Consider the following 10,770-nt stretch of genomic DNA (forward strand, 5'->3'; position numbering starts at 1 on the left):
ATCAATGGTGGAGAACAGTGGGAAATTCACTCTAGGTTTTCTCAAAAAAAACTGCAAAACTTGCAGTAGTAAAATTATGTAGTTTGGGGTAAGAAAAAGCCTTTTTCAAAATTATTCTTCCTTTAGACTACAATTGCTTGCTTTTGTTTTATTGAAAAAAATACTTTGAACACTCACACTATAAGAAACCCTGACAGATCAAAGACAAGTAACTGAAATATCTGCATTAAAACAAGATACTGACAAGCATTATTGATTAGCATTTTGAATTCACTGCTCAAATACACAACAAGCTTTGCTTAAAAGCGTGCTGCTACCAGCCTTGTTTGTTTTCCTCCCCCTGAGGCTTTAAGACATTGACCTTCAATACTGTGGGGAATGCCTTTTTATCTAATGCCTTCTTTTACACTACATTTTAACCTTAAGCTTGAAAAAAAGAAAAAACAAACCACCCCATACAGTTATTGTGCCATTCCCATCTTGGAGCACAGGTCAAGCAAAGGCTGTGGAGACAAGAAAAATGACATGTTTTTCCTTCAGACATCACAGGGATTTTATTTATTTTTTTTTTTAAATTGGTTTAGGAATGAGAAGCACACCCAGCTGAGTAGATATTGAATAGCAGGGAAGTCAGGAGATAAACACTTTGCTTTCAGAGATAAAAATTTACATAAATATTTACATTTAAACCAAAAGTCTAGAGAAACTTGATTAAAAAATTCTATTTCTTTCTGGGGTATCCTTTTAGCAGAAAAGGAGAGGAACTCCTTTCCTATGGTGAAGACTCAGAGTAATGCTCTTCTGCAGCATGAGCCACCAGTGCCTTTCAGTTCTTTGCACAGCTTTTACAATGTTCCCACAGATTCCAGAGGATTACAAGGACAAGTTTCACACACATCATTCTCCTGCAGTTAAACTTCCTGCATGTAATTTCTTTCAGACTTTATTGTGAAGAGAAGCCAGACTCGATTCAACAGTAGTCAGTCTTGTCTCTAGAGCCTTTAATACGGTGTTTGCCTGTAAACATGGAAAGATACTTTGTTATAAACAGAACTTGGCAATAGAAAGAGCAAGTGTGCATGTCAGTAAATGCTCGAATTTCATCTTGCATCACCAATCCTATTTGATTCTATTCCTGCTACTTTCATAGTTTGAAAGTTCCCACAATTCTTAACATTAACTCTCCGTACTGTTATATATCTCTCTTCAACCTTGGTAAGTGTCAGATCCACACATTCAGCTTTTGCTAGACAACCATCAGCTTTCAGAGCTGACTTCATTACATTATTTGATCCCAAATGATTGCTACCTGGAATCAGAAGTTTTCAGTAGAGCAAAATACCAACTTTATTATCTATTATTTCAATACAAGGTTACAGCAAAAGCATTAAGTCATTTTACATCAAAGACAGAAGAGACATGACTAAAACAGAGTTACATGAAAATCTGGAGAAGTGAATCAGAACTAATTAGAAACAAAATTTCTAGTTACTGACAGACATAGGTAGGAATCTAAAGCTGTGCTTTATGAACAGAAAATGCTAATTACCATTAAAATGGAAGGAAGAGTTACTGACAATCTTGCATAACACAAGATGTTAATAGCATGAAGTCTTACAGCATATGTGAAAACCCACCAAATTGATCTGGATGAAATAAGCTGTTTTGTAGAAACTATTTAAGGATATTGAGATTTCATAAGAAATTTCATAAGATTTAAACAAAGAACAATATATGGTTAAATCTTACCCTTTGTAGCACCTCTTCCAAGACAGCTCGACTTTCAAGAGTTAAAGGTTCCTCATCAGTAGGAGCTTGCTTTTCTGAGGATCCTAGAATGTAACTAAAATGCTACAGTTTATTTCACACACTTTTCACTCTGAAGGCAAGGAAACAAATGTAGGACACATCCATTGTTCTCAAGGATCATGAAATTATGATAAATACACTAGCAAAGTGGAAGCATGATTCCAGTGACAACAGAAACCCATGCATATTTGGTAATCTTGTAAACAGACAGTATTGTGGAACAAAAACAGTTTTAAGCACAGAGCTACCAAGACACCACCACTTTATGAAAGTTAGAACTCCAAGAGACAATCATGAATTCTGGTGCTACAGGATACAGTGAAAAATTATGCAGACATTAAGAATAGCATAGCACTAGCTGGGAGAACCATTACTGTCCAAGAAAATGCCGTTTTGTGGCCATGTTACTGTTTCAGAGAATTTTACTGCTATGGAAAAAGCAAAGTATCATAGCTATGGAAAGAGAAAAAAACGCTGTCCACAGTAGGAAGATGAACAGCCACACAGATACAGCAGAATAAACCAGAACTTAACAAAAAGCAGAAACATTAAAACTAGCCCAAACAGAAATAAAGGTAACCTATCACTGTTTACTAGAGTAATATTTGGATAAAAGCTCTGGTGTGGAGACTTAATTCAGGGTATAGTTATTAAAAGTGGTCTTAAAGTACTCTTCAAGTGTGTAAACCAATTAAAATCAAAACAATAGCACATCTTTATTTTCTAGACAGTTTTTGATTGTAAGACAGTTAAGCGAGAGTCTCAAGCACATACTCAGTTTTAAGATTTGCTTTTGCCTACCTCAGCAAAGAAAAAGCAGACTTGACCAATACAGGTCAGACATCACCCTAAGTTCTGCTTAAGCCCCTCCACCCATATTCTCTGCTGATTGTGCCTACCTCTAATAGCTTACCGCCAGGCCTATTGAGTACTACCTATGACTGCAGGCTCATTTTATGTTGTCTAAAGCAGAGCACATATGTAGTCTCTTCTGATCAAATGAGAAGGAACCCCTCTGTGTTTTGTACCTAGTTAGTTTATTGGGTGGTATGCAATTTCTTATACAAAACACAGCCCTGGTATTTTATTTTTTTTAGAGGATTTGTCTAACATTATGCAGATGATGTTTCTCACGCTTCAGCACTATGATAACGGCAGCAATATAGAAAACCGCTCTGGAACAAAGCGGCAGGAACAGCTACCTCCAGACATGCCACAAATCTTAACAGGAGCATCCCTCAACATGATTCCTGGCAGGTGAAGTTTAGCTGGCAGGCTTAGCAATAAAAATTCTGCCTTTACCTTTCGATTGAGTCAACACTGAAACAGAACAAATCCCTCTTGTAGTCGAGATGCTTTGGTGTGCATCTGTAGATACTGCCAAGTGTCTTTGAGCAGCCAGAGCAGAATAACGTTTCTATCATGCTGTAAGTAAGATACACAACGTTTATTCAGGAGAAGAGAAACACCTCTCCCCACATTCTAAAAAATGGAGCATTCATTCCTGCTTGATGTACTGTAATTATGAGCACTGATCCTTCGGCCTGTCATTCCCAGGAGCTCCTCAGGCCAGCTGGCCTCAGCAAAACTAATACACTTTGTACAGGCCGCCCGAAATAAGTGCTCCAAGCCCCGGCTGCCCGGCCCCGCCCGGGGGAGGCGGGCACTCCTGCCCGCAGCACCTGACGGGCCATTTACCAGCTTTTCCGCAGCGCCTTCCCTCCCGGCTCCCTCTGGAGAGGGAGGGAAGGGCCCAGGTGGGGACTCTCCACCCGTGGGGCAGCAGCGGGGCTCTGGGGCCGAGCCTCACCATCCGCACTCGCCGGGCCGCTTGGAGAGCTTCCGCTCCTCGTCCACCGAGACGCTGTCGGCCGCACCTGCGCGGAGGGAGGGAGGGAGGTGACCAACGGCCGCCGCGCGGGGCGGAGCGGGGCGGGCGAGGGCAGGACTCACTGCGCAGGAGGATGCAGCCCGCCTCCTCGTCGTTGGTCACCCAGCTCAGCGTGTCGCCTACCGGCCGCTTGCAGCCGGCGCAGAGGAACACCATGGGCAGCAGGTCGGCGTTGTCGGCGTTCTCCGCGCCCGCTGCTGCTGCTGCCGCTGCTGCTGCCGCCGCCCGCCGCTGCTGCTGCTGCTCCGCCGCCCGCCCGCTGCCCACCTCCAGCAGCGACAGCGAGGAGTCCAGCTCCGCCACAAGGCCCGCCGGCGGGCAGAGCGCGCCCGCCATCTCCTTCAAACCGCCCGCGCCGGAAGCGGCAGTGACGCCGGCTTGCTTCAAGAGCCGCGCCGCGCCACGCCCACCGCCTGCCCCGCTTAGGGGGCGGGGACGCAGGGCGCGTAGCCACGCCTCGCACGATCCCAGCGCCCGAGCGGAGGCGGAGGTGTCTCCCCCGCCAGCCGTTAACGGTCGTGGTGGTATGTGTGGGGCGGCGGGGGTTGCCTTGCCGCTGTGCCTGCGAGAGGCCTGCTCTTGCGGGACTCCGCAACGTCTATAGAACCGCGTCAGGGGGCTCGAATGGGGAGGCACGGAAAAGATGGCGGTACGCGTTTTGAAAGCTGCCTGTAACTGACCTGGTGCTTTTTGCGCTGTGATTGCGTGCCTTGCTCCCGGTTCTGTGTCCCGGGAGCCCTGCCTTTCCTCCATGAGTCCAGGGCTGGCGCCTGAACGGGCAGCCCTGACCTGCCCAGCTGCAGCATACCCTGTGGGCTTTATGGACGCAGTCAAAACGGGCTGAGAGTCTGTTTTCACATTTAGCGTGAGCAAGTTCAGTTCTGTGAACCTCAGTGAAGCCCACAGGGGTGTGTTTGTCCAGGCACTCGGGGCTGCTTGTGGGCCAGACACCTTCCACTGATCTGCCTTCGGCTTGGTTGGGAGCCTGCCTTTCCATTCATTGCCTTCAGAGTGGAGGGGATGAAAAACTAACGAAGAAAAATAGATGGTTATTCCAATACATCCTTTATTCGTGAAGCATTCTGTCAGGTCTTACCTACTTCTTTGCCTCAAGAGAAATTCAGCAATGTCTGTCCGAACAGCTGTTTTCAGAGCTCCGAAGAGGGCTGCATTGCTGCAAGTTCCTGACAGGGAAGGGTTTGTGACCCAGCTGGCACTTGTCCACCCCATTCTTAGGTTACTTAACATCCATCTTGGTTTAAAATATGCTGAGGAATAACATAATTGCCCACCAGGAAGCGAGGATTACATTTTAAGGGCTGCTGTTACATATCTGTCAGACATCAATATTCATTGCTGCTAGATGTTTTTTCGTCCCAAGGCAGTCCTTGAGCTGCGGGACCCCAGAGTGATTTACATAGGCATCAGTTATGCAATCTCTTTCTGAGGGCGCTGAAGTACAATGAAAAAAAGTATTTGGTTGGAGTTCTGAGCTGGTTTAAAATGCACTACTGAAATGGCTAACAGAACAAACTCCTCTGAGTATTTTTGGTCGTATGAATATTATTGGGATTATATAGATCCAATTCCAGTAGATGGAAGCAAGTTGAAGGTTAATAAATGTAAGTATTGTAGAGTAGTAGTACTAATCAAGTATAGGAAAAATGTTGCATATCTTGTCTCACTGACTTATTTTTTGTTTTCCTTGCAATAGCAACCATGCCAGCTTATATATGCATGGTTTGTATGGATGGGTGTCTGCCTTCCAAACTGATTGTGCTCTAATAGCAGTTGTTACTAATACTGAAACTCTTTACTTTATCTTACAGTATTTGAAACTATCTATAATATAGACTGCTGATACTAACTCTCACTTAGAAGGACAGATTCTTTTTTTAGCCATTTGTTAAGTGGAAACCTAATGATTTGCAAATCTGCAATACTTTGGGGTGTTAGTTACCTGCATGCTACTATCAGAAAAGTTGACTGAATGCGCAGAGTTCTACATAAGACTATCGTGTTTTGGTCTTGGGACGAAAGTCGTACATTACAACTGATAAACATTCAAAACCTTAGTAAACGAAGAAACATATGTTTCCACTAGCCAGGAGCAACAAGCTGAAAACATATTCCAAGTAATAATACACATTATTGTCATAATAATTTATTGCCATGGAAGCTGATTCTGCTGGGTTTAGAAGTATATTTTCAAAGTATATAATATGAAATAGCATTCATATTCAAATTCACCCTGCAACAGTTAATTCCGTTTCAGACTTGATTTTGCACAGTGAGATAGCAATGTCTTTTTATGGTTACTTAAAGTGGCAAGTAATTTTTTTTTTTTTTTTTTGCTAATGTAACTGCATTGGTTAGGTTTTGGTAAGATACAATGACAAGCTATGTCATGAGGGATTAACTTAACTGGGTATAGTTGGATGGATTGGCGAAGATCGAGGGAGAGCGGGTAGGCATATTTGAGTCACTTTGGCTGTCGGCAGCATTTTCCTGTGTCCTTCGCTTGCCTTATGAGAGCAAGAATAAGGGAAGACAGCAGGAACTCTTCTTCTGCACTGCTTCTAGAAAAGCTTTTCTGTCCACTCTGATGAGCCGAGGGTTTATTGCCTCCAAACTTAGAGCACCATGCCTTAACAAAGGTAGTGTAAATATCCACATCCTTCCATATATAAAATCTTGCTCTATAATCCTGTAGAGCAAGACTTGGTGCTGCTGGGATCAGGCAGGTTATGGGCAGCTTCTCTAATTCTCTTAATTTTAAAGTTAGGGAAGATAACTACCCCCAAATTCCACCAGAGGAACCCCAAACTCTGAAGCTAAACTAGCTGTAAGTCCCCAGCATGTGGCTGGCTTAGCAAAAAACAGAAATCAGGAATCTAACCTTTCCCCTTTTTTCTCATCAGTAACATCTTTCTAACGTTTGGGTTGCCTGATACAGAACAGAGGTGGCGTTTGTGTTACAAAACTTCCCTCTGTGTCAATTTGTAGGATATTTCTTTTTACCCAGCTGCCTGCTTTCTTGAAACTTGTAGAAATTGTGCTTCTGAGAGAAGATGCTTCCCCTCCGTTAAATTTAATTTAAATTTGTTGATAGTTTCATGGAGCAAATTACCACACACGTCTGCGTAAGTGCTTATGAGTGATCTCATAAGCCTTATTTCCATTAAAAAGGCAGAGTAAACTGATCTCTTATTGTCTGTGGGTTTTTTTAGTTTGTTCTCTCCCCATAAAGAAGTAGAGAGGCCTGCCACCTTTCAGGTCTTTTTATATTCTAAGGAGATGATTTATGCAAACATACTTTGTGTTTATGCATTTCATCTGCTCTTACATTAACTCCAACTTGATCTAGTTACAAAGGAGCAGAGGCCTCAAAGATATAAAATACCTGCAAGTTCCTACAGCTGGTGACTGGATAACAGAGGAGAAAAATTGTGAGTGAAGACCTTTACTGACAGAAAGGCTGCAGGGTGAGATCATGCCCTGTTGGACACTGAAAGAAATCACCTTTGGGAAACAAATCTGCAGGAAACCAGGCTTCTGTATTTCAGCTGCTCAGCTCCCAGGCAAAGAAGAAAGAGAAAGATGCAAGTGTAGGGTTTGGGATGGACTTTTTTTTTCCCCTCAGCAGGTTAATGTTAAAGGCAACTTGCCTCCCCGGGGGCGGCTGTTTATGTAAGATATTTCTAGGCAGCTTGTCAGAATGGAGTTCTGCTCCATGATTTGTGTCTTTTAAAGAGCCCATATTCACTGTACCACCTTCTAAACTGAAAGTGTTGGGCTTGGTTTTCTGGTAGCCAGGGAAATGAAACTGTTTTTCTTTTCTCTTTTTTTGCTTCTTATAAAAATAGACATTTTTCCCTGTCAGCAGTCTAGGAGGAATGGAGACTGTGTCATCTTGGTACTTTTATTCCTCCTTCTCCAAATACCAGTGGGAGAACAGTGAGTTACAAGTTATAAAGAAAACACCAAGGGAAATAATTCCACAGTTGGTCAGTTTTTTCCTTGTTTTGAATAAAAGCACCAGTCTAGCAATGAATACACTTGTAGGTTTTCCTGTCTTCGCATAATGTTTACATTCTTATTGCTTCAAAAGCCACTGTTGGGATTATTGTCTTCATGTGTGTAGACAAAATAAGTTCAGCAAGTGCTTGCCTTTTGTGCTGAAGATGAAATGTGATAATTTCCCCTCAGAGACCCATAAGCATTCCAAGTTTGTCAAAATGTAGGATACCTCCAGGATTACAATAACCGCTGTACCTGTTCCAGAGGACCTCTGATGATTGATTGACTGCAGTGGGACCTGAGTGTTTGTTTAGGTGCATTGCTGAACCAGCCCAAATTAATCAGACAGTCATCATCACCCCTGGGATGGGATTATAGCTCCCTAATTCAATTTTGCCTGTTTGGTTTTTTTATTTAAGGTAAAACAGAGACTTGAATCTCTGTCCTTTCCTTCCTCTGTTATGTAACCTGTCCCTGAAGTATTGTGAGACAGTGTTTGTCTCATGAAACTGAATCTAAATCCAGCTATAAAGTAATGGTCTTGCATTCTATTCATAGCATTGTGCAGCTCTCTCTGTTTTGTATAAAAATAATAGAAAGCTTAATTGGCCCATGAACTAATAGGCTATTTAAAAACATATGCACACACACACAAAAGGTGACTGTAAAATTTAGTAATAGAAAAGCTTTTTATAGATTGTTAAAATATGTTATCCCAGTTAAAAAAGAAGTCCTAATTGCAGGACTTTAAAAACAGTCAGGAGGTTTCTGTTTATCCCTCAAGAGTTCAAACTCCCTCTGAGACCTGGAGTATGTTTGATTAGCTTCGGTGAATTCCATGAATCATATTAAAGCTGCTTTTAAAAGATGAAACCAAAATAGCTCTGATAGGGAATCCTGTAAATCCAAACTCTTCATTTCTGTCCTGATAGCTTTGAACACTTCAAAACTTTGAGCTTTTAAAAACATCCCTGGACCGTGAGCTTCCTTTCTTTTTTTTGTTGTAACAGAAGTCCCCTAATTCTCCCTTGAGGAGTTGCGTTTGGCCAGTAGCACCCCATCACTTTTTCCCATAATAAGTTTGGGAAGAGCACGTCGGAATATTGGCCCTCACATGCTAATTTACCATCCTCTGAATTAAAGCTCAGTAAAACTTTTTTCAACAGAGGAAGAATAAAATAAGCTGACCTCCACATTCTTATTTCTCAGTAGCCTAGCCAAAACTCAGCTTTCTGATAAGACTTCAGCTGGATCAGCTCTAGTTTTAGGTTTAAAAGGAGCTGGAATAATTCCCCCTAATCTCTTTGTGGCTCTGATGACAACACGTTCTGAACTTTTTCACAAAGAAACACCTAATCAAACATATTGGACCTATTTCAAAGAACACAATGTTTTCTGTCCTTTCAGATGGAAGATTTATTTTATCTTGGTCAATATTTGTCTCTGGAGTCAATGACCCTTCTTTTTCACCTCAGCCTAAGTGAGTAGCTGGTTATGAATTCAGGGCATTTCTTGACTTGTGCTCTGCAGAACACCCAAGCTTTTCAAGGCTTTAACTGGGACGTTCACCACTACCACATTGATCCCAGGAAGGAGCATTTTTGAAACAGTGACCAAATGTGCTACTGGGGCAGGAGCAGATTCATGCCACCTAACAGAGAGCCCGTAACTGAGGCAGTCATTTCAGCAGCACCATAGCCTTCATTCATGAAAGAGCAACTCCCTTTCCACCCCCAACCAGCTCAAACTCCCATTAGCACTGGTCACCCAGATCAGGGATCAGGTCATTTTTTTTTTCCTTTTATTAGTTAAAACAAACAAAAAAACCTTTTCATCTGAATTGGGGATAACAGCAGTGGCAGGGTCTTAGGCTGTTCTAAACCAATTGTGAACCCATACTTCAGTGCTGAATCCACTTACTTGTTCCTTAAAGAAGCCACTTAGTCCTGATAAATAAGTCTGCATTTTGAACTATTTTATGATGATTACAGAAGTATTGCAGCTGAACAGGGGACATTCTCTTCCTCTGGACTGATGTGCTGTGAGGGTCACAGGCATTTTTCAACAAGCTTTCCTTGGTATTTCTCTTGGTAGAAAATGTTTTCAAAGCTAGAATTCCCTCCCTAAAAGCATGATCTTAAAGGTCATGGATTGTTTTACTTCTGGCCAGATCCTCACCTAAAAGCAGGATTTGGCTATACACTGAGTGATAATGGCTTAAGATTCAGTGGCGCATTGCTTGCTGCATCATGATTTTGTGAAAGAAACCGTGTCCCCTGCAAAGAGGGAAAGCCATCAGTGCTCAGTATTACCCTTTAAATACACACATAGTGCTAGTCACCATCGCACTTACCAGATTTTTTTTCCCCAATCTCTGCCCCAGCCCCGGCCCTGCACTGTTACAATAAACTGCTGGGAGGCTCTTAAGGCTTAGCAAATTGGCACTCAGATTGCTCTCTCTCAAGGGTTTAATTGAACTGAATTAATTAAATGACACACCTTTCTTAGAGACTGTAAATTGTATTGCTGCGTTTTATGTTTGCTATGGTACCAGTGACAGAATTACTGTGTTGTGTCCACAGATTCTATTGTCATAGCCTTTTGGGTTGGGCTTGCCGCATTTGTGATGTTTCTTTTCCTTATTTTGCTGTATATGTCCCGCTCTGGATCAACTCCAGTAAAGTAAGTACAACCAGAGATAAAGTAAGTATAGATCAGTGTGATAAAATAATCTGCATGAAACATTCATTCACTGCTTCAAGTGATCCCATGATTACAGCATGTATAATTGCACACAGAGATGACACTTTTTATGTTACTGTTTGGTTTGAGTGTCTCTCAACCCACGGCTATTCACTGTTTGTATTAATCACCTGGATAAAAATAAGTCCATATCTGATGAGGTTTGCAGGTGACAGAAAGGGCAGGGAAGAGTAAACCACGAGGGTAGGCAGAGCAGTCTGGACTGCTTGGTTCGTTGGCAAACAAACAATATGCATTTTACTTACACCAGCTATCCAGGTTGTATACTATGGAGGTAAGAGTGTCTG

At 42.3% G+C, this 10,770-nt stretch overlaps 2 protein-coding genes across 2 annotated transcripts; one reads left to right on the forward strand and one right to left on the reverse strand.

Annotated features, from left to right (window-relative positions):
- Nucleotides 1-936: 936 nt before the first annotated feature.
- On the reverse strand, nt 937-4,150 carry MIS18A (MIS18 kinetochore protein A; the record flags this gene model as incomplete). The annotated part of the gene is made up of 5 exons (XM_082004066.1): nt 3,763-4,150; nt 3,620-3,686; nt 3,112-3,234; nt 1,750-1,843; nt 937-1,017 (listed from the first exon to the last, which is right to left on the reverse strand). Exons 1-5 carry the CDS (start codon nt 4,034-4,036, stop codon nt 937-939), a joined length of 639 nt encoding a protein of 212 aa, XP_081860192.1. The 5' UTR covers nt 4,037-4,150.
- Nucleotides 4,151-4,324: 174 nt separating this feature from the next.
- On the forward strand, nt 4,325-10,462 carry MRAP (melanocortin 2 receptor accessory protein; the record flags this gene model as incomplete). The annotated part of the gene is made up of 3 exons (XM_082008771.1): nt 4,325-4,349; nt 5,194-5,322; nt 10,303-10,462. 3 exons carry the CDS (start codon nt 4,325-4,327, stop codon nt 10,404-10,406), a joined length of 258 nt encoding a protein of 85 aa, XP_081864897.1. The 3' UTR covers nt 10,407-10,462.
- Between the last annotated feature and the right edge of the window lie 308 nt (nt 10,463-10,770).

The sequence above is a fragment of the Phaethon aethereus genome (genome assembly GCF_964289735.1).
Source record: "Phaethon aethereus genome assembly, chromosome: 1".
NCBI lineage: Eukaryota > Metazoa > Chordata > Aves > Phaethontiformes > Phaethontidae > Phaethon > Phaethon aethereus.